We start from the raw sequence: 25,627 nt of genomic DNA on the forward strand, positions 1-25,627 counted from the left end.
ACTAGGATGCCAACCCAATGTTACCTAGAGTGTTGGCATCTGTTTGTGAGAGTTTGTAGGTCTCGTTTAGACAGGTGCTGCCATCTGTGCGCAGTTTATAATTCAGAAAGACCCCTGTCCTTGTCACTTAATTCTCTTAACAGCCTGAGGGAGTGGGCACGGACTTACCATCTCACAGAAAGGGAAAGTGAGGCCCATCAAACTAGCAAATGGCTAGACATAGAGGAAACACAGATCTGGCACCTCCCTGCACTGCCTATCCCTGGAAACACCGCCACAACTAGACCTCAGGGACACTCAGGGCACATTTGTACCTCCTCCTTGTCAAGATGGCTGGGGTCCTGGCCCCTCCCCTTCTGAGCCTGCTTGTCCAAATGCCACCAAAGCTGAAGGACAGGAGCTCCCAGGCAGTGGCTATTTGGAGGTTTCCTGGATAAGCTCTTTGGATCCAAGGCTGGAAAACACGGGTCTTGGTATGAGACCCGGGCGGGCAACGGTGCCGGCCCTCTTCCATGTTGGGCCTGGCTGGGCACCAGAGATCCTGTGGCCTATTGGGCTTGCCAGTGAGAGCTCAGGGAGCTGAGTTATACTGTTGGCCTCAGGAAAAAGTTCAAGTCCACAGGAGGCCGCAGATTGTTAGGGATGTGCAGAGCAGGAAAGAGGAGGGGGGAGGAGGGCGAGCATGAGAGTGGGAGGGGAGAGAAAGGAGGGGAAACAGGCAGTGACAAGGCCACAAAACACCAAATGACACCAGTGTCTTTCCTGGATGGTGTAGTGGGGAACCGTGGGAGCCACGGGAGCTGGAAGTGCTCATATTTGCTCTCATCCAGCTCCATATATGGCCTCAGATGTAGGTGAAAGGTGGATTGAAGTTTGGGGGCAATGGGGTCAGCCTCTTCTGGCCCTATCCAGGCCAGGAGGCCCAGGCTGAGGAATCCTAAGGGGACAGAGGGGAAGCATTTGAAAACCTGGTTGGGTTATGTTTTGCTGTGGAGGTTGAGGATGCTCTGTCCCTTGGAGCCAGCCCTGTCTACTCAGGACACTGACCACAGCAGTCAGGACCTGTCCTTTCAGGCTGTGGTTATTAGATGAGCAAGCTAGCCAACGCGGCTTCTCCCATAGTGCCCAGCTCTCTGTTGCCCACGTTTCTTTTCCCCAGTAGGCTGCAGTGAGGGTGAGCAGGCCTGAGTTGAGATCTAGCTCTCTGTACACTGCCAGGAGCTGCCCAAGATGCTTGTTAAACCTCAGTTTCCCCCGCTTTGAAATGGCAGCCATAATGCCACATTGCCCTCCTTGTGCCCCAGCCCGTACGTACTCATCTGTTAGGAATCAGCATGTACATATCCCATAATTCCTTCCACCAGCACCTACTATGTGCCAGGCTCTGGCAGGCACCAGGGATATCAAGTCCCTGTCCTGTAGGGGGCTTCACTCAGGCAGGGAGACACGGAAATGTGGAAGCCAGGGGTTGGATAGTGGATTGAGAGGAAGCGAGCAAGGAACCTGAAGAGGGTAGTGGGGCCCAAGCCAGAGCCAGGGAGAAGGGGCTGGACCCTGCATAGGCTGAGGGACTGGATGTGGGAGTGTGTGGACCGGCCACACACAGCTCCAGGGTTTAATCCTAAGCCCTCAGGAGGTTTAAGGTCCTGAAGCGTGTTCTTTCAGTCATGTGAGGTGGAGATGTCCTACGCCCCGTACATATGAGTCACCACGTTCACCATACTGAGGTCTGAAGCTTGGGGAGGGGTCTGGCAGCTCATCAATGGATGAAACCATAAGCCCCAAGACAGATAGTCACCCAGGTGCACAGAAGGGCTCTGAGAAAAGTGCCCAGGATCTTCCAGGGCTGTCTTTACACACACACATCCCAGCCAGGTGGAGACATCACACCTGCCCCCATGGCGGAAGTCACAGTGGCCATCATCTTCTCAGGAGAGTAGCTGTCCTGGTGCTGACGTAACTCAGGTCCACTTTAGTGCCTCTCACCCCCACCCTTCTGTCCACAGCCAGGATGCTTGGAATTGCCTTCACTTGGAATCTCCACTGGGGAGATCTCAGCTGAGGCAGGGAGGGATTGATTACTCTGGCCAAACTCGAAGAGCTGGCTTGGGCACGGGAGTGGGGGTGGGTGGTGGGGGGGCGGGGGCGGGGGTCGGGGGGCAGGAGTTAGAGTACAAGCCTAGCCTGGAGTAGTGCTCTCATGCCCCTGCCCCAGCCCCGACTGACCGCCAAGCAGGCTATCATGAGATTTTGGTCTTTTGGGTTCCCACTGGATTCCTAAACTCTGGTATAACGTCTGGTGCATAGTAGGTACTCGGCTAAGACTCACTTAAGAAGTTAATCCATGTATTTACTAATAACTATGAAAAGACTCTGCATATAATTCCTTCAGCAGATATCTGCTGAGTACCTATTAAGTGCAGGGTCCCATGTCACAGGCCGAGGCAGGGAACAGGCATGGAGCAAAAGATCACTGCGAGAAGGTAAGAATGAGGGGTGCCCCAGTGGGGAGTGGCTCTCCTAGGCAGTCACCATGAACAGGAAACAGGCAGGCCGAGAGCGGGAGCAAACTCTCCCCTTCATGTCCATGCCAGCCCTTACTCTGTCCTGTGCTTACTGTGTGACCACAGGCAAATCACACCCTCTCTGGGCCTCATTCTCGGGGGCTGTGAGATGGGAAGAAATGTCCTCACTGAGCTATGGAAGGGAGCGCAGGAGATGTGGGGGGGGGGGGGCAGGCTCACAGCATCTTTTAGTTTTTTTTTTTTTTTTTACCTTGTACATAGCTGGCTATCTGTGGGGGGGAGGGGCAGGCTTTGTCTGGGAACATCATGGGCGCCTGCATCCTCTGCCAGATTCTTCAAGGGATGAGTAACCTGGGAAAGTCTAAAGAGGCCCTATTTCTTTCAACTGGGTCAAAGTGGGCCTGTGGGCTGATGGAGTGTCCTTCTCAGGGCCTAGGATGCCCTATGGGACAGGGGCAGCCCCTCTGGTCCCAGACGCCTCCCCAGGTCCATGGTGTGGATGGAGGGCGGAAGACTCAGCATAGTGTGTTAGGTGTCTGCTTGGTCCTCACCTTCTTCCAAAGCAGTAGGGCTGTGCCCAGCACACTCAGGACACTCAGCAGGCCAGTAAAGCCAAACAACAGGGCCTCCTGGAGCTTGAATGAAGGTGGCTGGTATGCTGCATCTGGGTGGGAGGGAGGAGAGCAGGGAGCAGAGAGTAAGTTTCCCAGGAGAACTCGAGGCCTACCTGACCCACCAGCCCCTAGCCCCGAAGCTCTGAATTGCCCTTTATCCATTTCTAACTCTCTACAATTCCTGACCTTGTCAGGGTCCCCTGAGACCCTTCGGGGCCTTGGCTTTGTTTCTGTGTGTGTTGACTGCCGTGGTACTCTAAGGACAGGACTAGGTCATTTGCTCCTTTAATGGCCCTGCCTCCGTGAGCTGGCATCACTGCGAGCTGCCTAGGGGATCCTGGTGAATCATATCTTCTCTGGGGGCCTCCTTCCCTGTGTCTGAAATAACAGCAATATGAGTGCGTGTTGTGAGGGTTGAGGGAGACAGCGTATACTGGGACTGACCAGGACAGTTACACCAGGGGTAGACAGGGAGCAAACTCCCCTCTGCCTGAGCCTCCCTCCACCCTCCTTCCCTGCCTCCATCTGACTAGCAGAGACTTACAAAGGAGACCCACTTCTGGGCCCATAACAGTTACTTAGCAAGTGCCGAGGCAGCAGCCGTCACAGGCTATCCTGTCCAACATTGCTGAAGTCTTTGATGGGCAGAGTACTGCCTTGAAGGCCAGGCCCAAGGGCACATCCAGGCAAGCAGTAAGAGAGGAAGGCAAACCCAGGGCTGTGGGGTTCCAAAGTCCCCAGCCCCTTCCAGTGGGACTCACAGAAGTGGGTAGAGAAAGAACCAGGGCTTCGACCACAGCTTGCTCTTAAATTTGGGAATCTCACGCCATTAAGAATGATAACTAGGAATTACTTCCAGAATGATATAAAGCAAATGTTCCCTCAAGCAAGACACCTACAAGTCCACATGTGCACATGCCTAACCCCACACTGCCCTATACTGCCAATGGGATTCTGGCACAGATGGGTTGAGTGATCTCTTGAGTCACTTGTCCAAGGTGGCTAGAGGCAGATCCACACACTGGGCCCCATCTCTTTGAACACAAAGGTGGGTGCCTGGCACACCTGCAGGGCAGGGGTTTCCTGGAGTGGGGGGCATGCTTCTGCTCTGTTTGCAAAGCTAGAAGGCAAGGCAGAGAAACTGCTGGGTGGCCCTCACACTTCATTCTCCCTGGAAGGATCCAATAGGAGGCCTTACCTCTAACCAGGATGAAGGTGCCACTGCCCTGCACCGAGATGCTGCGCCCTTGGACTAAGCAGTAATAAGTGCCTGTGGCCGATGCATTTGGCAGGCTGAGTTCAACCATGCAATCCAGGGTTTGATTCCCCGTGCCAGGACTGTGTTGGCAGTCAATCGGCTTCTCCAAGCTTCTCTTGCCGTGGAGATCTTCATGAAAGAAGCTAACAGTGAAGTCCTTAAATTCTGGGGTGTCCTGATGGTTGATTCTGCATCTAAAGGAGACAGGCGTGTTGGCCAGACAGACCATGATAGGGAGGCCGGTGTGGGTCACTGATATCCCTCCTGCGGGAAGAACGACAGGGTGAAGAGACAGCTCACTGGACATTTCCTCACCCCTCATACCTCCTGCATGCTGACTGCACAGGGTGATTCTCACAGAGACTCCATTTCTCCAACGTACAGAGGCCAGGCAAGAGCTTTGGCGGAGGAAGACTGAGAGTTGGGAAGGTCAAGTGTGAGGTCAGATTCTTCAACAGGTGGGGAACAAAAGCAGACACACCAGGGCTGAGGGGACGTCAGAGCCTGTGCTCCTAAACCCCTCCTTCTCACAGGACACCCCCATTTGTTACCCGTACAGACCGAAGGGGCCAAAAGCTAGTGCAGAAATGAAGAAAAGGGGAATCCAGGAAACCAGAGCACTTCCCGGCAGGGGACAGAGGGAGCAGGTCTTCCTGCCAGCAGGACTGGCTGGCCAGCAGGCAGAGATGGGTCATTCCTGGAATCAGGCCTTGGAGAACTCTGTCAAGTCCCCATGTGGTATAACAAGCCATTTCACAGGGAGCTGTCCTCCAAAGATGCAGACCTGCTCACGTGGCCACTTGTGTCCAGTGCCCATCACGAGGCCAGTTCCGCTGGAGCCACCCTCCCTATCCCACACTCATCAGAAACCAGTCTAAATACCCCGAAAGCAGCAGCCCAGCCCCGGCTGAACCTCCTGCAAGCTTCTGAGAGGCTGTTTAGATTTGGAGCGGGGTCAGCAGCCACCGCCCCCGACTTTGGCAACACAGGCCTCTCAGCTTCAATATTCCATGCCTCCCGGGCCCTTCCTCTCCAGCATCTGAACAGCAGACAGATTTTAAATTGAGGTCGGCAGCAAGCAGCCAAGAACACGCAGGCCGGCTTGTTAATCGGGAGAAGATCGTGCGTTTTGAGACGCTTAGAAACTCTCAAGATTTATTTTGCTGAGGAAAGTGAGCTATGGGCCTCCTGCCTGTGGGCTGGCGTGAAGCCAGGAGGGTCTCTTCTGGCCTCTTCAGCTTTCCCCTGGGGAAAGGGCCCTCAGGGGAGGCTGAGCTGTCTGAAAGATTCCAGGGCAGGGATGGCGATGATCCTCCAGTGAATCCTTACAGCTTTGAACAGGCTGATGTTTTGAATTTGCTGCTGAGCCTCTTTCTAAGAGACACTCCACCCCCTAAAGAACAGGGAGCATTGAGAGTGCCATGATCTCTGTCAGAGTGTGACAACGGTCATTTTGGGAATATGACTGACTGAGCTGGTGCCCAGGCCCCTTCCCGAGCAAGGAGTCCCTGTCCTGAGCTTCCTCAGGCTGGCACTACCCTCTTATTCTCTGGCCTCTGTTGAAGAGCAGCTGTGGCTTGACCGTACACTCCACACACTATAGTACCAGCATGGCGGTGTTCTAGCTTCATCATTAAGAAGCCTCAATTCAGGGTAGAGGCCGTCTGAGATACCGCATGGCTGGGTCGAGGCGGCAAGGGACAGGTGTTATGGCATGATCTCCCAGGGTTCCAGACGGGCTGGAAAGTGCATGGAGCCAGAGCCTGGAATGAACTACAAATGATTGAGAGCTCTGTCCACTCCGCCAGCTGCTCATCTGTCACACAGCCCTTCTGCCCCATGCTTCTGTCTGTCCTTCTGCAGCTGCTCTGCCAGCAGTCCCCTGGACCTGCAGAGACCCTCTCTGTGGCCTGTCTGTGACCCCCTCTACCTGTGTCCCTTACCTGGAGAGGTCTCTGTCCAGAGCCCCTTTACCTGTGCCCCCTTCCTGTGGCCAACTCCTGAGAGCCTAGTCTTGGTTCCTCAGAGGCTCCCGATACCTGATCCTCCTCATCGGCTCTCTATATGCTCCTGTCAGGCTGCCAGGGTAAGCAGAGCCTGACTGGCTTCCCCAGGGTTTCCAAAGTGAAGGGCGGAGGTTGGAATCCCACGGAAGGGACCTAGAAAGGGGTCAGCCCTCCTCCCCTGGGACCTTTTGCTTCTTCAGCGTTACAAGGTCACTCTCAGACTAGGGGAGGTAAACATGCTGCCAGCATGACGAAGCCACATTCCCATTTTTCCTGGCAGGAAGACATCCATCCATCCAATTGTCTTCACACCTCCCCACCCCCAAGCACCCTTCTCGAAAATGATGGAATCTGCTAGAGCAACTAAGCCAATCTTTACAATTCTGGAGAAAGCTATAAAAATAGATGTCTATTGTTCAACAGCCTTTGTGGGATTTGCTGTTTTAAGGCTAAAGGGTTAAGATCATGAAAATTCAGGGCCTGACTCTGGCCAGCCATCATGCACAGAGACTTTGGAATGATAACCTCGGGCCTTAACGAAAGTGCCACGTCTAAAGGGGGAGAGAGGGCACAGCTTCTTGCACGTCATATAAGCACTGATAACTGGTCTGGAGACGGTCAAGAGACAGGAGGAACTTCAGTTGGTACCCTGCACCCGGGGTGTCTGGTCTGGGGATGGAGTCCGTCACTGTCCCCGCTTTGTGGGGTGTCAGCACCCGACAGTCTGGACCATGTAGCCACTTGTGGGTATCCAGCCCCCCCCCACCCTGCTCCATTTGTCTGCCAGTGAGAAGCAGCCCCCATTTAAGGTTCAGAGCTGCAGATGCGCTCAGAGAAATTCTAAGTCAGTGAAACTTCTCCTCTAGCATTTGCTGTGCCCCGAATGCATGCACGCCTGCATGCGTACACGCGCACACACACACACACACACACACACACACACGCACTCAGTTAGGGTACCAGGCAGCTTGCAGGTCCTGCCTGGCCTGTCAGCATCCCCTGTGTGATGATGATAAAGGCTGACGTAAGCGGAGACATCTGGGGTGGGAGGAAAGTAGGGTGGGAGGGAGGGAGCACTTAGTCTCTCTAGGTAGGTCAGGAGGTGCCTGGGAGTTGGAAACCTTCTTGACTTGGAGTGGGCATCCAGAAATAGAAGGAAAAGAACATGAATAGAACACCTACCCTAGCCAGGTATGACAGGCTAGATGCCAGTCTAATACCACGAGGCAATTATAGTAACCCCACTCCACAGACAAAGCCCAAAAACATAAGAGAGTCAGGCTGGAAAGACGGCTCAGTGTGGAGCTGGAGAGATGGCTCAGCAGTTAAGAGCACTGGCTGACTCTTGGGCATATACCCAAGGAATGCTCAATCGTATCACAAAGATACGTGCTCACCTATGTTCAGAGCAGCACTATTTGTAATAGCCAGAACCTGGAAACAACCTTGATGCCCCTCAACTGAAGAATGGATTAAGAAAATGTGGTACATACACACAATGGAGAACTACTCAGCAGAGAAAAACAATGACATCATGAAATTTGCAGGCAAATGGGTGGAACTAGAAAATGTCATCCTGAGTGAGGTAACCCAGACTCAGAAGGACAAACATGGTATGTACTCACTCATAAGTGGATACTAGATATAAAGCAAAGAACAATCAGACTGTAACCCACAGATCCAGGGAGGCTACATAGCAGGGGGGACCCTAGGATGACTGTGGCTTATAATAAGTTTTGGTTTTACACAATTACTGGGCAAGCCTCAATGAAACATTTCACTATTAGGATAAGAATTTGTACTGTATCAAGCTGATAATAGAAAAAAAAAATGTAGAAACTGAAAAAAAAAAAAAAAAAGAGCACTGGCTGCTCTTCCAGAGGACCCAGGTTCAATCCCCAGCACCCGCAAGGCAGCTCACAACCATCTGTAGCTCTAGTCACAGGGGATCCAACGCCCTCTTCTGGTCTCTGCAGGCACTACATGCAAACAGTGCACAGACACATTCAGGCAAACACTGATAAAAAAAATAAATAAAATTTCCCCTGGTGTGGTGGTGCACACCTTTAATTCCAGCACTCAGGAGGCAGCGGCAGGCGATCTCTGTGAGTTCAAGGCCAGCCTGGTCTACAAAGCGAGTTCCAGGACAGCCAGAGCTGTTACACAGAGAAACCCTGTCTCAAAAAAAAAAAAAAAAGAAAGAAAGGAAGGAAGGAAGGAAGGAAGGAAGGAAGAAGGAAGGAAAAGAAAAGAGAAAAAGAAAGGAAAAGAAGAAAAGAAAGAGGGGTCTTGGGGCTCAAAGCTCCAGGATTCATGAACAGTGGAGTTGTGGTTGGAACGAGGCTTCACCTGACTCTGCTGAGGGGGAAGAGACCAAGTGCCATAGACACAGGATGGAGAGGGGGTGGTGTTCACGGAGGAGCCAGGCACAGCAGCCATCAGCTGCCAAAGGCAGTCTGTCAGATCCTGGCAGCCATCTGCACAGTCCAGTCACGGACAAGTGGTTACATGCCCTTTGGCTCGTGTCTCATGGATCTTTGAACTCTGGCAGTGTGCCACTCACAGGACAATGTGGCCAGGACAGGGAGCTGTCTGGACATCCTCTGAGGCTTTCTTCATGTAGCTGTCTTTGGAGGTAAGTACCCCAGGAGCGGGACTGAGTGGACCTCAGATTCCAGGGGGCTGAGGAGAGAGAGGTCTATGGGGTGTCTGAGTGGGTCTTTTTCTTTCTTTCTTTTTTTTTTTTTGTTTGTTTTTCGAGACAGGGTTTCTCTGTGTAGCTTTGCGCCTTTCCTGCAACTTACTCTGTAGACCAGGCTGGCCTCGAACTCGCAAAGATCTGCCTGCCTCTGCCTCCTGAGTGCTGGGATTAAAGGCGTGCGACATCCTACCCAGCTTGAGTGGAACCTGCTGTCACTGCAATTCCCAGAACACAGTGACCCTGACCCTACATGGTTCCCCTCTGTCTTCTTCCACCCAGCGTGACCATGTGCAAGGACAAGAGTGGGAGTGTCTGAGTGGGAGAGAGATGAGGAGATCTGGCCTCACCCTCCACAGAGTCCCAGCTGCACAGGGAGCAACCTTGGCCGTAACCAAGGTCAGCATGGCCGTAACAGGGTTGGAGATGTGAAGGAGGAGGAGGAGTCATTGGTGATTTGAAGTGGTCAAAGATTGTGACTTCCTCAGAGTCACCAGAGCTGCTGAGGGTCCAAAGGACCCTGACACGTGTGCCACAGGTCTTCAATGCAGGCTAAACTGAGACAAACAGTCCCAAGAACCTCCTGTGTCCTCTGCAAGGGAAGGGACTCAATGCCTCCGCTTTGGAGAGGTCAGGAAGGTCGTGGGTGTGGGGTCTGGAAGGGTTCCGTGAGGGCAGAGTAGGGCAGTGGGTGAGGAGACAGGGGGGGCCATGAGCTTTCGGTCTTGCAGCAGCCGGGAGTCTCTCCTTTTGACCCAGGCGGAAACAGGGAGGCAGGAAGAACCCCAGGTCAGGTAGGAGTGTCTCTGGATGGGAACCTGGGAGCCTGTGTGATGGTGGCCTAGATAAGAAGCAGGAAGAACTGAAGGTCGGGTGTCTGTAGGCATGCATGTGGGGGTGACATCCGTCTCTGGATGAGGGCCCCTGAGCCTGCGTGAAGGTAGAGGCAGAGGAAACTGAAAGTCGGGTGGGATAGGATGTCCCCAGAGTAGAGGGACATCTCTGGATAGGAGCCTGTGAGCCTGTGACGGGTTGATGGGATGATACAGGGCACAGAAAGGAGGGAGCACCCCCCCCCAGAGAGTAAGATCTGGGGGGGGGGGTACATGCAGGGGGAGGCAGAGGAGCGGGGCCAGCCAGAGACAAAAAGGGCCTAGGCTCTGTGCTCAGCTTGGCTTTATCCCATTTGGTCTTGAAGTCCTCCATGTTCCTCTCTGTCCTCACTCACAGTCCCGGCGAGGAAGCACAGGCCACAGCTAAGTCCACCCACTCCAGTTTCCAGAGCGGTTCAGAGAAGACACCAAGCGCTAGAAGGAAGCGCAGAGCCTAGCTGCAGACTGGGGTGGGGATGAGAGGTGCTGAGGAACTGAAGGTCCCAGGCCCCGATGTGGACCCTGGCTCTACCACTCAGAAGCTGTGTGACCTTGAGCAGGTAGGTAACTTTGCTTCTCTGGACTTCAGTAGCTCTTCTCCAGCAAGGGAAGAGGAACAATGCCACCCTCACAGGGCTATGGTGGGACCTCACACTTCCGGTTTAAGAGACACACTCACAGCGGGAACTCCGGAGCCGGTCCAGACTCAGTTTTTTGGGTTTTTTTTTGTTTTATTTTTATTACTTCAGGTCCTTCCATAATTGAACACTGGGGTGGGTGTCACCTTGGAGTGTCAACTGGTGGCCCAGCCTGGAGGCGTCCAGCTAGGTGTCTAGTTTGGGGCAGTCTGGAAGGGTATTCTTACCATAGCTGTCTTCTGCTCCTCCCTGTCTGGGTTCCGTCTCCTTGGGAAAGACTCAGCCTATCACCCCAGGTGCCTGACTCCTTCCCTTTCAGGTTCTGCTGATGCTGTGACCACCTCAACTGATGTCAGGGCTGGGGGGAGTCACCAGGGATCTCTGTGCTGAGTCCATCATGGGGAACAATTTGCAATCCGAGAACCTACCCAAGAGTGGAGGCACCCACCCGGACAGTCTTCCTTGGTGTGGCCAGCAAACACCCCCTCCTGCCATCTTCCTGTGGGTTACCCTCCCTTCCAACTCTCCCAGAAACTCACAGACTCATCTCAGCCCTGTCCTTCCTGATCAAGCAGGGGATCCCCTCTGGAGGAGGCCCAGGGGGGAGTCTGAAATCAATCCACATGGTTACGACAAGTAATTTATAGAGAACAAGTCACAGAGAGCACATTTCACGTGGAGTCCAGCTATTGTGTGTGACCTGGTTTCAGTTATTCTCAGCTGAGTTCAGACAGGGTCACCCTAAAACATGCAGCTTTTGATTTAGGGTTACTGTCCCCTCCAGCCCCTGCTCTTGGAGTCACCCTGTCCATATCCAGGCTCCCTTTCCGAACTATGCTTCCGGGTACTGGCTTCGCCACACAGCCTAGACTCGTAGGTGAGAACAGGAGCTGCAGTTCCCTTACATGGATGAAGAAACCAAGGTTCAGAGACAAGATGAGGTTTGTCCAAGCAGTACAGCTATTAAGCCGGGCTGAGACTGGACTCTGGGTATCGCTGAGCCCCGCCCCATACATACACACACACACACACACACACACACACACACACACACACACACACACACACACACTTGTATTCACTGTTCTGCTAGTTTCTAAAATGTCTGAGCCAGCAAAACTCAACTGAAAGAAATACACTCTTTCCAGGGCGCTGAAAGACACGAGGGCATCTCCCTAAATGTGTGTTAGCAAACAGGCAGACAAGGCTGACAAGATGGAACACTTGAGGAGAGAGCAATACTCTGGACTGACCTGGGTCCTGCAAGCTTTAGGGGGAGCTGCTACTGTCGGCCCAGCTCAAGGAGACCCTGTGGCCCTCAGAAGAGGAAGTGGCCCCATGAGCTCTCTACAGAGCAGTCTTGTAAACAAGGCTATCTATCGAAGAGTCCTCCAAGGACAGACAGTGGCCCTTTAAGCAGGAGGCAGCTGAGAGGAATAACCTTGAAAAATGCCTACTGGAGGTACAGAGGGGTTAACGCTTAAAGCCTCCCCTCACCCTGGCTCACACCAACTCTGCACCAGCTGCCTGAGCTCGCCAGTGAGCTCTCCAGAATCCACCAGCCCCTCCTGAGTCTTGGCTGGCCGGGCCGCTCTGCCTGCAACTCAATCCCTCCCAAGGCACTGAGAGTTGTAAGGGCCCAGGCGTGCTGATCAAAGGTATCCGCCCTGACTCAGGTCGATTTTAAAGGAAAACACTTTGATTCCAAGCTCCAAAAGAAAACTGTTCCCACGGTCTTTATACGAGGTCTGGGGTTTGCCCTCCAATCCATTCTGGCAGCTCTGAGAGCTGCGACTCTTGAAAGGCCCCTCGAAAGGGTCCTCAGGAAGACGCAGGCTGTGGCTGCTGGCTTGTCCCTGAGCCTCAGCCATGTGCCTGAGTGTGAATCTCAGGACACTGCAGGGCAGCCGGCCAGTCACTCACGACGTGGCAAGCAGTTGCCCAGCGGCTGGTGCAGGCACTGAAAGGCGACCTTTGAACGGTGGGTGTCTGACTGAGTTTTTAGTGCTAATGTTCTCCAAATGCCATGCTCAGATTGGCTGTCATATCGTTCAACACCTCTGAGTCACAGTTGCATACAGATGTGGTTTGGCTGCAGGCCCTTTCCACAGCTTGTCCCCATCCTGTTCTCACGTTTCCAGACCTCAGACCCAGGAGTGCAGGAGAGTCACATGGAGACACAGACAAAAACGATCGTTTTGTCGGAGGTTTGGCCTGGATTAAGTTCGCAAGTGTTGACTGGGGTTTCTGTGGCAGTGGCCTCTCTTTGAGTCCCTTTACAGTCGATCTGTATGGTGAGCGAGACCTGGGTTAGCTGGGGACTCGATGTCCCCCTTTTTACCCATCTGTACCCTCCAAAGGATGGGTAGAGACGGCGACAGCACAAAAGAGTGGGAACAGGACTCTGTATCTCGCCTTTGAATGGGGGGTGGGTAAAATGGCTTGAGGACCCCCCCCAGGATCCTGGGAAGGGGGTTGAATGCCGTGGCTGGGAAATTAAATAATAGAAGGGAAGTCTCTGGGCTGTAGAAACCCAGAGGACAGGACCTCACCCAGCCCGAGAGGGGACAGGATCTCCCTGGGAAAAGACCCTTGGACTGGGTCATTATTTTCTGAACTGCATTTCTTCAGGTCCAGCCCCACCTCCTCCCTCCATAAAAGTGAGGCCGGCTCCGTGTAGAAATTCTGGAAACCACAGGGAAGGATCAAGAAGAAAGGCAGACTGTCTGCAGTTCGCCACCCTGACGGAGCAGCTGCGAACATTTTGATGTCTTTCTTTCTTTCCCATCTCTTTACCAGGCTGAACTTTGAAGGCAGAAAAGAGTAGGGAGGCAGCCAGGTGGGGGAGGGGCCGGCAGGAGAGTTTTCAGCCTAAGAAAGCTCTCGGGGTAAAGCGTCTAGAAGTTTCCCCACGGGGCACCGGGGCACCGTGTCGGGGCACTGTAGAGAAGGAGGCGAGAGAGTTTGCGGCTAGGGTGAGCAGGGCATCGGGGAATGAAAGAGGCTGGGGGAGGTTGGCGCCGGGGAGGTGGCTGAAAACCAGGCGTAGCCCCTGGGAGCTTTTACGCTAGAAGGGAAATGTCATTGCATTTTCGAAAGAGGACAAGAGAATACCGCAGAGTTCCAACCAGGAGACCTGGGCTACCTAAAACTTCCCCAGCCTTAGTGACTCATCTGGCTTCGCCTTTCTTCCCCCCAGTCTGCTTTTAAAAAGCAAGTTCAGGGTTGGAGACGCCACTCAGTTGGCAGAGTGCTTGCCTAGCATGGGTGGAGCCCCAAGTTCAAGCCCCAGCATGGCATAAACCAGGTGCGGTGCAGCATGCCTATAATCACAGAAGCTGAGCGGTAAAGTCAGGAGGGAGGATCAGAGGTTCAAAGTCATCCTCGGCTACATAGCAAGTTTGAGGCTAGCCTGAGCTCTGAGAGACCCTGTCCTTAAAAAATAACTACACAGGGGCTGGGGATTTAGCTCAGCGGTTGAGTGAGCACTTGCCTAGCAAGCCCAAGGACCTGGGTTCGATCCTCAGCTCCAGGAAAAAAAAAAAGACAAAATAACAAAAAATAACTGCACAAGCTCCCATTCTGATTCCTCCTCAATCTCAGGTTCCCCCCAAATCCTGTACTCTTAGCTGCCTCCTTCCACTCCCTCAACCTCCAGCCTCCTCTTCCCCACCCCGCACCACAGCTTTGCAGGCTGCCTCTGTGAGCATCAGGAGATCTGTGGAGACAACAGTGGCTATTCTGTGACTCCCACTGTTTCCGGTCTTGACTCCTGACCTGCAGACCCTCCGTCTGTGACCTCCCTTCCCCCGGGCTCCCCATCTGCCCTGCTGTCTTTGATACCTGTAGTTTTTCTTACCTTGTCCACCTCCTAGGATCCTAAGATCCTTGGCAAAGCCTAACCTGCCCCAGATGGCTCAGCTTTGTTCTGAAGAGCGAGGAAAGGCTCTCACTAAGTTCACTCCTCTAGGGGCCAACTGCTGGAAATGAGGCTGTGTGAACAGCCCACGGTCTCCTGGTGCCCGGGCTCCTTGGCGTGAGAAGGCCTAAGAAGGGCACACTTGATTAGTCCACGGCTACACACGTTTTGAATGTAGACCTGTGCCCACCCTGACTTGGTGAGACTCAGTCTGGACAGTAGAGGCTACTCCTGCCTGGGCTCCATGGCCCGCTTCTGCTGGCTCAGCAGCAACAGGCAGGCAGTGGTTTACCCTCCCTTTCTCTACCAGTGTAATGTCATCCTCAGGCGGGGTAGGAGGAGCTGTCCAACCAGACCAACCACTTCCAAGCACCCTGCTAGGACCACAACACCTAGAACAAAGCCCCAAGTTCAGCCACCTATCAAATAGACGGTGAAACCAGGAGCCCCTAAGTCCCAGCCAAGAGTGCCCATAGGATGCCAGGCCAGGGCCCTTCCATCTTGGACCTGCAGCCCCTCATCTGGGATAGGCTCTATACTGAATACAGTCTCAGAGAGGACTGGGCCTGGCCCAGCCTTCCAGAGGTTCTGATGGTGTATACAGAGACAGTGACTCACTGTCATCTACAGGAGGTATGGGAGGACTCTAGTGAGACCCCAGACTGTGAGGTTCCCAGGCATAGAGGAGAAGGTGGCAGGGGGAAAATGCTGGGCCCAGAGGAGTCCGGTGGGCAGGGTATATGCACTGATTCCACCCTGAGAAGTAAGTACCAAGCCACACTATTCACTGTGTCTGAGGTCTCACACACCCTCAGTGAGGGTATAAGTGGTACCAAACATGACCCCCTGTCATAGTAAGGAAGAGATTTGCACGGGAAGCTACTGAATACCTCAGCGGATGGGAAGGGAGGTGGTGAGTGGTCAGGTGACTTGGCCAAAGTCTCTTGAGAACTCAAATCCAGGATGGCCAGGCCACCCTCACCAGGCTTCCGTGAGCTCCACCTGCCTACCTCAAGTCTTCCCTGATCTCCTCATCTTCCTCTGTTGCTGTGCCAGCCCCGATGGCCAGAATCCTACGACAATAAACCTGGGCTAGAGCTACCAGGAGCAGGGGAAGGGCAGGTCCCATGCTCACTTGTGAGCTTCGCCAACACCTGTCAACTCCCGCTCACAATACCCAAGAGACTTTAAGGCAGAGCAGCCGCAGGGCAGAGACAGTAGGAGCACATTCAGCCCTGTGTGTAACCAGGATGAACACCTATACCAGCCCCCAGGGAAGACTGGGCTGTCCGGAGCTGCTTAATTTAGCTGCTATTGTTACCGTTTTCTGAGTATCCCCCTGGGCGCTGAGCACCGTGCTGGGAGTCACGGAGTAAAGCCATAGGGCTGCATGTGGTCCCCATTCTGTGGACACTCAACATCCAGCCACACAGGACGACAGAAGTAGCTTCAGTGGGAACATGTGCCCTGGAGCCCAATACACAGGGACACACAGAGGCACACATACACACCTGGAGACCATGTACATATTCACAGCCCTAAGCAGGACGCCCCTGAAGTGCCCAGCACGTCTACAGACTCTGCAGTGTGTTCACTTAGCAGGATGCTCTACAGCAGGTGTCCACAGAACATGGCAGGCTTGTGGGCCATATTGGTTATGTCCCAGCTACTCTGCCGTCACAGATGGTCTATGAACAAAAAGCACGGCTGTGTCCCAGGAAAACTTAGTTATGGACCTGGGAATTTGAACTTGGCGTAAGCTTCATGTCACAAAATATTTTTCTTTTGATTTCTCCCCCGCCTCCAAACCATTTCAAAAAAATATGGAAAACCACTCATAACTCTCGGGCCATATTAAGGAAGCAGAGAGCTGGATGTAGTCCAGGGGCCATAACCTGCTACTCTTGCTCAGTCCCAGAAACAAAGGTCGCCTACTTCTTATCTGCCGGATATACCTTAAAAGGCATAATGTTGCCGGGCGGTGGTGGCGCACGCCTTTAATCCCAGCACTAGGCATAGCCAGGCGGATCTCTGTGAGTTCCAGGCCAGCCTGGGCTACTGAGTGAGTTCCAGGAAAGGCTCAAAGCTACACAGAGAAACCCTGTCTCGGAAAAAAAAAAAAAAAAACCAAAAAAAAAAGAAAAAAAAAGGGCATAATGTTGAATCCAAGAGACACCCCACAGAAGAGTATACACAGTAGCATTTCAGTCACATTAAGTTTAAAAGCAGACAGACTAGGTTCAGTGGTCCCGCACTTGCTTAGTGTGAGTTTTTACTCTCAGTGCTGAAACAAAATAGCCAAACTACTCAGCAATAAGTAACTTTGTGCTAAATGATGAAAGTATAAAGAAACAGGTCCAGGTTTACCTAGCAGCCCCATGTCCACGATCATTCAGAAGAAAGCAATATCTCTAACGGGAGAAACGGTGTCTCTGGAAGAATGTTCTGGAATGTTCTCTGGCTTGCCCCATGTTGCACTTTTTTTTTGGGGGGGGGCTAGTATTTATTATTCATCACTGTACTTTCCAGCATGTGTATTACATTTCACAATTGCAATGAAGAAGGCATTGAGGATAGGACCTACTGGGACAGTGTCTGAACCTCCACCTGACAGGCATTATAATCCGCTGGCAACGGCCTCACATCCCACTGCTCTGGGAGACTCTCCTCTCCAGTCAGACAGAACCTCTGACTGTTTCTTTGCGCAGCTTTGTCTTCTGGCCTCCCGGCCTTTATCCATGCTGTGCCTGTGTGCTACCTCACCGGCTCTGTCCTCCTCTGGGTCCGGCCCCCAGCCAGTGCCCTCTGCAGCAGGCAGCCTTTCCCGCACTCCCTGGGCCCACCTCTGCACTGCACTGCCTCTCTGCAGGCCTCTGCCTCCCGAGCACTTTATTGGGATTAAACGAAGATGAAAGGCAGAGACCAGTGGTGACAGAGGCTGGAGGGCCAGGGAGGGAGGCAGGCAGCCTTAGCTTGCAGAAGGCAGAGCCACTATTCATGTCTGGGAACAAAGAGAGTGGTGACATCTGAGGCCAGAGAGCACAGTCAGATGCACACATGAACTCCATCTGGGTCCTGTTTCCTAGGACAGAGTCTCACGATCTCCACCCAGCTGAGAGAGTGGGCCTGGGCCTTGTTCACTTCTGTCCCCCACAGTTGTCTAGAGACCTGTGGCCCCGGAGGCTCTGCAAGCCACTTCAGTTCACTCCCTCCTCCATGGGTATTTGAGCAATCAGTAAAGCTGAAAACAGTGGACAGAGAAAAGGACTGACATTCGTCAAAGACTCCAAGGTCCAGAAACAAGCGGATTACCCCAGGGTCACAAAGAAGTCAAAAGAAGCATTGGAATCTCAGCATTTGAAAAACTGAGGCAGGAGGATAGATGGAGAATTTGAGGGCCAGCCAGGGCTATACATTGATTCCTGGCCAGCCTGGGATATATAACAAGTTACAAGCTACACGTTGAAATTGTGTCTCCAAAAAAAAAAGGAGGGCTAGCAAGATGGTTCAGTGGGTATAGTCACTTGTGGTGCAGTCTTGGTGACCCAGGTTCGATCCTCAGATCCCATGTAAAAGTGGAAGGAGAGAAATGACTCCACAATGTCGTCCTCTGCTCTGTGTGAAACACTTGCATCACACACCCACACAATAATAAAATAATAATAATAATAGTAATAATAATAAAATGAGAGGGAGAAAGAAGAAGGACTCTTACAGTATCAGGTACGGTGATGCAAGTCTGTAATTCTAGCACTCAGGAGGAAGCTGAGACAGGAGGATTGTTGTGAGTTGGAGACTATTTAGGAAGCCCTGTTTCATAAACTAGAGAGAGACAGAGAGAGAGAGAGAGACAGAGAGAGAGAGGAGAGAGAGAGAGAGAGAGAGAGAGAGAGAGAGAGCGAGAGCTCAGGCCCTCACAGACAAGGATGTATGGGAGAGCTCTAAAAGCCTGCGACAGGTATGTGGGGGAAAAGCAGAAGCTGTGATGGGCAAGGGGCGGGACAGACAGGGGGCGGGACTAAGAGAGGGGCGGTGTGTTCCAGTAATCAGTTCCAGAAGTGAGGGAGCTGGCCTTCCCTTCTCGTGCAAGAACAGGAAGAACTTCTCTATAGCAGAGGGTTTGCTGCAATACAGGGGGTGGGGGTGGGGGAGAAAATCTGTTTCTGTTTTTGTTTGTAGCTCATCCTCTTTCAAAACAGCTTCCCTGCAGCTGCAGTAGCTTGGCCGGCAAATTCTCCTCCAAGTCAGTCCTTGGCCTTTGGAGACGGGGAACCACACGGGGGGGGGGGGGGGGGGGGGGGGGGGGGGGGGGGGGATGGGAACTTGGGGGAGAGTAAGCTAAAACGACTAAGTGGGACTTTTTTTATTCCTCTAAGGTGGGGAATGAGGGCTGTTGAGACAGTCTCACTCTGTGACCCAAGCTGGTCTGGAACTAACAGCAATTCTCCGACTCCCAAGCCCTGGGATTACAGGAACGGGTCACAACATCTCACTTAAGTGTAGGTTCAAACACACTGTCGGTAACAGGTCCCGTCTCGTCTCTGTTTTGGCTGTCTTTATATAGGTCTGGGGGTGAGCAGTGTGGCACAACATTAAAGAAGACAGGCCACAGGGTTTGTCCCCCAGCCTGCTCTGAGGCTGCACGAGTTGGCTCCCGGCTCCCCTCACCCCCAGTGTAAATTTTCCTATGAAGAACGTTCTTTGCAAAGAAAAGTAACCGGACCCGGCAGAGCCCACTGGGCAGGGTTCTGGCTGGGCCGAGGGGGAGTCTGAAGCTGACCCTAGCCGATAGCCACTCTACTGCCTGACTTCAGACTTGTGGACAGATCTCCACGAGTTTGTCTCCCTGTCGGTGACGGGACGCTGAGGACATTCAGTGTTGGGTCTACATAGAGGTTCAATGAATGCTAATTCCTGATTATCAGAATAACTGTTTGTGATATAAACGAAAAGGGGGATGTGACAGTCAGGGCAGATGCAACTCCTAGTCACCTCCTCAAAGTCCAAGGGGCACTGGGGAGAGACTTCGGCAGGAAAATGCTTGTGGTGCAAGTGTGAGAACCTGGGTTCGAATCCCTGGAAGTCATAGAAAGCACAGTAGCGTGTGTCTGTAAGCCTGTTGTTCCTGCCACAAGATGGGGAGCACCGACAGAATCCTTGGAAGCTCACAGGCCAGCTAGCCTGGCATATGCAGCAGGGATAAAAAAAAAGAAATGCTACCTCTGACGGGAGCCATACGCCTAAGCGACCCCTGACACACCTGCTGCCATATTTGGGCTTCTCTCCTCTTTTCTTAGATCTAGGCCTTGCTTAACTCTCCATAGCACCAGAACCTCTTCCCACAGATACCAGAACCTCTTCTCAGATATCAGGGGAATGAGCTGCTGTTAAACAATTAGGCGGTTAGACAAAGGTAGATAGATAACCTTCAGAGCGACATTTCCTGCTGACCCAACAGCCCATAATTAAGTCCCTTCCTACTTGCAACCCCCATTACTAAGTCCCTTCCTGCTTGCAACCCCCATAATTAAGTCCCTTCCTGCTCGCAACCCCCTTTGCCTACCTATATATGCCTTGAGAGTAAAATAAAATTTTGGAGCTTGATCAGACATCCTGTCTTGCTGTCATTCTTTGTGTCTCTTGTCCCTCTCATTCACCGGCCCTCCCTTTAGGTTCCCATTGAAGACCCCGCTGGCCGGGGCACATCTCAGACAAGGTGGAAGGCAAGAATGGGCACCTGAGAGTGCCCTCCGCCCTCTGCGTGCTCACCATAGCACGTACACTCTTACAAAACAAATAAATAGAAGCCAAACCGGGAAGAAAGAGCACTCAGTCGCCACGGTGGAGTGGCCCTGGGTCTGTCACGGGCCAGCTGCTAGCCCGGCCAGGCCAGGGCCAGGACACCCCGTACCTGACAGGCCTTCCCCAGTACTACCAGGGAGCACTGCAAGTTATCCACACCCTCCGAGATACACTGGCCTGGACAAACTCTCCCCCACCCCATAGCCTGCTCTGGATCCAGATCTCCCAGATTCCGAGGGAGCCTGGAACCAGGAAAAGGCAACAGTATTGGCCCTGGGGAGACTCACACGGGTCATAAAATCTTTGGCCTCTGGCTGTGTTTCAGGAAGTGGAAAGTGTGGCCTTAACAGTACCTGTGCCCCAGGGCACCATGCTCTGGCTGGCTACTATCCTATCTGTGTTCTCTATGGTTAACCAACCACCAACAATGGCACCCAGGGCAGCTCCGCCACCTGGCAGATTCAACGTGATAGCTCTCCCACAGCACCCAGGTAAGATCTGTTTCTTCCACAGACTCCATACCTGACCTCAAAACACAGGACCCACCCTCCCTGTTTAAGGACCGGGGCCCAAGCGATGCTGTCAGGGAAGCTGTTAACACGCCAGTAAAGACCCAGCACTGTCCCCACCTCTTCAAACGCCACCTTGGCAAGGCATTCGCTAAACATCTTCCGAGTCCCCAAAGGCTCCCCCTGTGAAGTCTACAATGTTCAAAAGCAACCCGCAAATCCCCAGAGACAGGTCCAGAGAATTAGCTGCTCCCTCTGGATGAAAGTCACTCTGATGTACATGAACAAGAGGACACGAGGAGGAGACAGACTTGCCTGCTAGCTGCAGGGTCCAGGGCACCAGCAGCAACCGGAGGAACCACCAAGCCGAGAGCCAGCTGGGAGGGTGCAGGCATCCCACCCGGGCCCCACACCGCAGAAGCCGGCTCTCCATCCGATGCCGCCGTGAGCAGGACGCTTGATCAAAGGCTTTCCTTCCTCTTTAGCGCACTAGAGGCTATGGCCCCTGCCCGCAGCCACAGTTCCCTTTTGTGTTGCCATGAGTTCCTCCTCTGGATGCCTTTCTGCTTCCTCAAGCTGTTCCTCTCCTCCGTAACCCTGACTTCCCTCTGAAATAGTGGGAGTAGCCTTAGTGGGGGACTCCAACTTGTCCAAGCCATGGAGTAGCAAAAGAGAAGGGGTGAGAACCTAGGCCTCCCCAGCTTCCTGTCGGCTTCTGTCCTCCTTGGCCTCTTGTGGAGGAGGATCCTGCCCAGGAAACTGTGGTAACCACGCTCCTTTGGTTAGTGCCTTACACGTCTAAAACCCTAAAATTGAACACAATCCCGCCTGCTCAGGTGTCTCCTCTGCAATGTTCCTGCAACCCCTTGAGAAGGTGTCTTGAAGAGTGGGGTTTTTTTTTTGAGGGGGGGAAGCATAGGAAGGGGAAGGCTGAGGTGGAGGAGTGGCAGACTGTAAGCCTGAAGGGCCTGAGCTACTCGTCCCAGCCTCAGAGAGAACCCTAACACTCCAGGGGTGAGAGAAGGCACTGGCCAAGCGAGGGACTGGTAAGGCCCTTCAGAGAAACTCCTCTTGATTCGCCTTAACTGTCCTACCCTCCTGAGGTGGCTCCCCCAGCCTGAGTTCACCCCGTGTCCCCCAAAACGAGACACAACACAGCTTTCCCGTCAGTTTCTGCTCTCACTGGCTCCACCTTTCCAGAGGCGCCCGAACAGGGACAATGATGGCCTACTGCCGGGCCCCAATCCTTAGCAGACTCTAGGGAGAACTCTTGAGGTCCTGGAGCCTTATGTCTGTCTGTGACCTGAGTGGCAGGGGTTGCGTGGGCAGGTGGAGGAAGCGGGCAGGAAGGAAGCTGAGTGCCGGACCTGCTGAGCACCGAGTTTTCCTCTTAGTGCCACTAACCTGAGAGAGTCCTGAATGGCCCCACCCCACCCATGAGAAACTTCAGCCGCTTGTCCATGATATGGCCAAGACTGGTGGGCGTGCACTGGAAGGCCAGACAGTGTTATACCTGAATTTCCTTTGCCATTTCTGCCACCGCGGTGGAGGCTGGGCACGTGGCTGAGGTCCCACGATGTCACCATGGGGCTTATGTGGGGGGGCCTTGCCCAAGGCCCCTCCCTTTGGCCTCTGCACAGGAACAGGGAAAGCTGTCGGGTGTTCAGGAGCAGCAACCCCGAGGCTGGAGTGTGGAGGCAAGCTGCCATAGGCCACCCACCCGCTGAGGAAGACATATGAACAGGAGAAGATGCATCGCGAAGGGGCGGGCCGGGACCCAGGAGGTATTGGCTGTTGATCCATCAAGGTGATACATGATCACGGGTGTCACAGCGAAGCATGGATAATCTGCTTCATGCCGCTCCCCAGCTCCTGTGGGGAGCAGGTTGTCTAAGCACTTCGGTGCCATGGTGATAAACGTCATGTTAATGCCTCGGTGCGCAGAGGGAGCGTTTTAAAGGCTTCGGTCTGTGCCTCCGTGAGTTTCCTCATGACTTGGCACCTGGAGGTGCCTGAGTGCCAGACTGCATGAAGCACAGAGCCCTGCTTCTCCAACACTAATGCTGTCCCCATGCCTGCCCCAGTGCCAGCTCGCTGCTCCTGCCTGCCTGTGCTTGGCACTGCTCAGCATCCCAGGCAGACAAACCTCAGCCCCTCTTAGCATACCTGCACCTCCGCTGCAGACAGCGGGGCCTCCTGGGACCCTGCTATACCCCTAACAAGCCATTCACTCTCCTGTCTCCTGCAGGTCTTTGGCTCAACAGACTTCGTGCCTGGTTCTCCCCAGGCTCCCCGTGGGGCTGCTGAGGCCCACACCTATACCACAGCATGGAGTACAGCTGTGACTGCAAAGATGGATACTGAGTGGCTGGTTCACTGCGGGGCTTCCGATCTCCCAGAAAGAGGTGGGCACAGGCCTTGAGGAAAAAGAGCCCCTCTGGCCCAGGGACAACATGAAGGAATTTAAACCACAGCACATTCAGAAACCTGACGATCGCCACAACTTTGCAGCTCCCTGTCACCCAGGGCTGTGAGTGGGCAGGTCAGCTGGGCTCCATCCTGTTCATTGGTTTTTCCTGGCCTGCACCCCGGACGGGAGCTGTGACTAGGCAGAATGGAGGCCCTGAAGATAGAAGAGGAAGACAGGAAAGAATTGAGGCGTCACAGCTCTGGGCTATGCCTTTGAGCTTGACACTGTAGATGACCTCGTTGGGGACAGTACCTCTGGGCCATGGCTAGAGTCTCGTTAGGCATCCACCCACTTACCCCATATCATCTGTCCCCTACATGTCACTGGGCACAGTCTCTACCCAAAGCACTGGCCTTCCAAACAGATACAGAAGGGTAAGAGCCCAGCTTTAAAGAAGCCTGTCTAAAGGGAGCAGCAATAACCCAGACCAATTCAGTATGACTGGTGGTCCAGCCTAGCTGTCGACACCGAACACTCTTCACGGGCTTTTCATTTCTAACTTAACGCTCCCGGCAATCCTGTGCCTCAGGTTCACAGATTGCTCCCATTTTATAGGTGCAGAAACGGAGACACAGGGAAGGCAAAGAAGTTTCTAACCAGTACTCTAGTCCAGTGGTTCTCAACCTTCCCAATGCTGCGACCCTTTAGAGTACCTGAAGAGCAGAATAGCACACAGGGCAAAGAGGAACGCCAGGGAAGGTACACAGCATGGTGGGCTTCTAGGAGGGTCTTGAGGACAGCCCAATGGCAAGGGCAACCTTCTGTCCTAGGAACACCGGGCTTGCATTTGGGAAGAACCCTCTCCCGCACCGTGACACTGATCCGCAGTTGGGTGGTGCAGGGCTCCGGCTGAGCGGCTCACCAGCCTGACGGGTCTAATCGGGCCCCCACCGACACAAGGCAAGAGAACTAGCAATGACTCTGGGAATGGATACGAATACAATCATGAGCTGGCCCTCAGTGGGCCAGCTCCTTACCTGGGAGGGAATGCACTCTCGGCCACTGGAAACAGGCAAGCCCATCTGGAACCCATCACCCCACACGCTGATGGGAGGAGGTTCCTGCCCTGGCAAGAAGCCCAGGCTGGCCCATCTCCAAATCCCTTCTCAGTTCAGGTTGCCCTATATCTTTGGCTGTTCCTCCCATATCAGACCTAGTTTTAAAGGCCTCTCATGCATGCACTGCTTCCACGGTCACAGAAGCCTTGTGTGGGAGGAATTATCATTGCCCCTAATTTACAGATTAGCAAACTGAAATTCACAGAATACAACCCACTTGCCTCAAGCCCCACAGCAAGGAAGCAGCCAGGTAGGAACTTGGGATCCTGGGTCTGCCCTTTGGCCCTGTGGGCTCCCACAGTCGCCCTGATTTTCCAATCGAAGCTGCTATCCTAACTCTCATTTCACAAATATAATGAGGTAAATAGAATAAACTAGCTGTTTGGAGGTGGCAAAGGGGATCAGAGGGTCTAGGACCAGCACCTGAGGTTTGCCTGTTAAATAAATACCCACAATAACATCGATGTCTAGAAATCGTGAAAAACAAAGGCAGCTCCGTTTTCAACATTTCCTCCATGTTCACCATGCCGTCTTGTGGGGCTCTTGACACGGCTGTGTCACTGGAAGAAACAAGCACCACCCAGGAAGCTAATTGCTGGAGGTCCCAGGGAGCAGCTGTCAAAGCTGAGACCTGTGCTTCTGCCACGGGATTTCCCTTCTGGCCATGATGGACAGCCCTGGGACTGTTCTGTGCCGATGGCGCCACCTGGTGGCCGACGTGGGAATGCCTCAAATGAGACACTCCTCCCACCCCCATCCCCCACCCCCGGGTCCCTTGCCCCTTTAAGGAACCTGGGCCACTCAGAGGCCACCACCTTGCCAAATTAGGCCCAGACATGAATGGCAGCAGGGTGGGGCAGTGGGACAGAGGTCAGGGACAGGCGGGATACAATGTGTCGAGAAGAACCTAGACCCGGCCCCTGTGCCCCTCTCTGAGGCCCTGCCCCCCTTGGTGGGGTGGGGCAGGTAGCCAATTCACTCACTCCTTCCAGACAGCTGCTTCTACTGGAAGCACTTTCTAATCTCTTCTGGGGGAGCCTCCTTCCCAGCTGCTCACTGGCCGCCAGGCAAACCCACCCCATCTTTTTCAGGCTCAACTGGGGACTTTCCAGGCGGGGGTTCTCCAGGGGCAGTCTCAGCCAATTAAGGAAACAATTAGCCTCCCCTGAGGCAAACTCACGCCTTGTCACCCACAGTTCTCTGGTTCTATGGGACTTGTGTGTGCAGGGCCTCTCTCTCTCTCTCTCTCTCTCTCTCT

The 25,627-nt window shown here is 53.5% G+C and overlaps 1 protein-coding gene across 3 annotated transcripts in view; it reads right to left on the bottom strand.

The window, feature by feature from the left end:
- Nfam1 (NFAT activating protein with ITAM motif 1) overlaps positions 1-22,819 on the bottom strand; it is a 34,593-nt gene extending 11,774 nt beyond the window's left edge. The window contains exons 1-4 of one of the 3 annotated variants that reach the window (XM_052748472.1): positions 22,355-22,460; positions 21,157-21,449; positions 4,338-4,661; positions 3,077-3,189 (exon numbers count right to left, since the gene is read on the bottom strand). In XM_052748472.1, the coding sequence (XP_052604432.1) occupies positions 3,077-3,189; positions 4,338-4,661; positions 21,157-21,274 (555 nt within the window). In that variant the 5' untranslated portion in view covers positions 21,275-21,449; positions 22,355-22,460. Of the gene's footprint in view, positions 1-3,076; positions 3,190-4,337; positions 4,662-21,156; positions 21,450-22,354 lie in introns of all 3 variants that reach the window. The other 2 variants (XM_052748470.1, XM_052748471.1) reach the window with 2 other exon arrangements.
- Between the last annotated feature and the right edge of the window lie 2,808 nt (positions 22,820-25,627).

This window comes from Peromyscus californicus, unplaced genomic scaffold (genome assembly GCF_007827085.1).
Source record: "Peromyscus californicus insignis strain IS unplaced genomic scaffold, ASM782708v3 Scaffold_20__1_contigs__length_68692818, whole genome shotgun sequence".
NCBI classification, from domain to species: domain Eukaryota; kingdom Metazoa; phylum Chordata; class Mammalia; order Rodentia; family Cricetidae; genus Peromyscus; species Peromyscus californicus.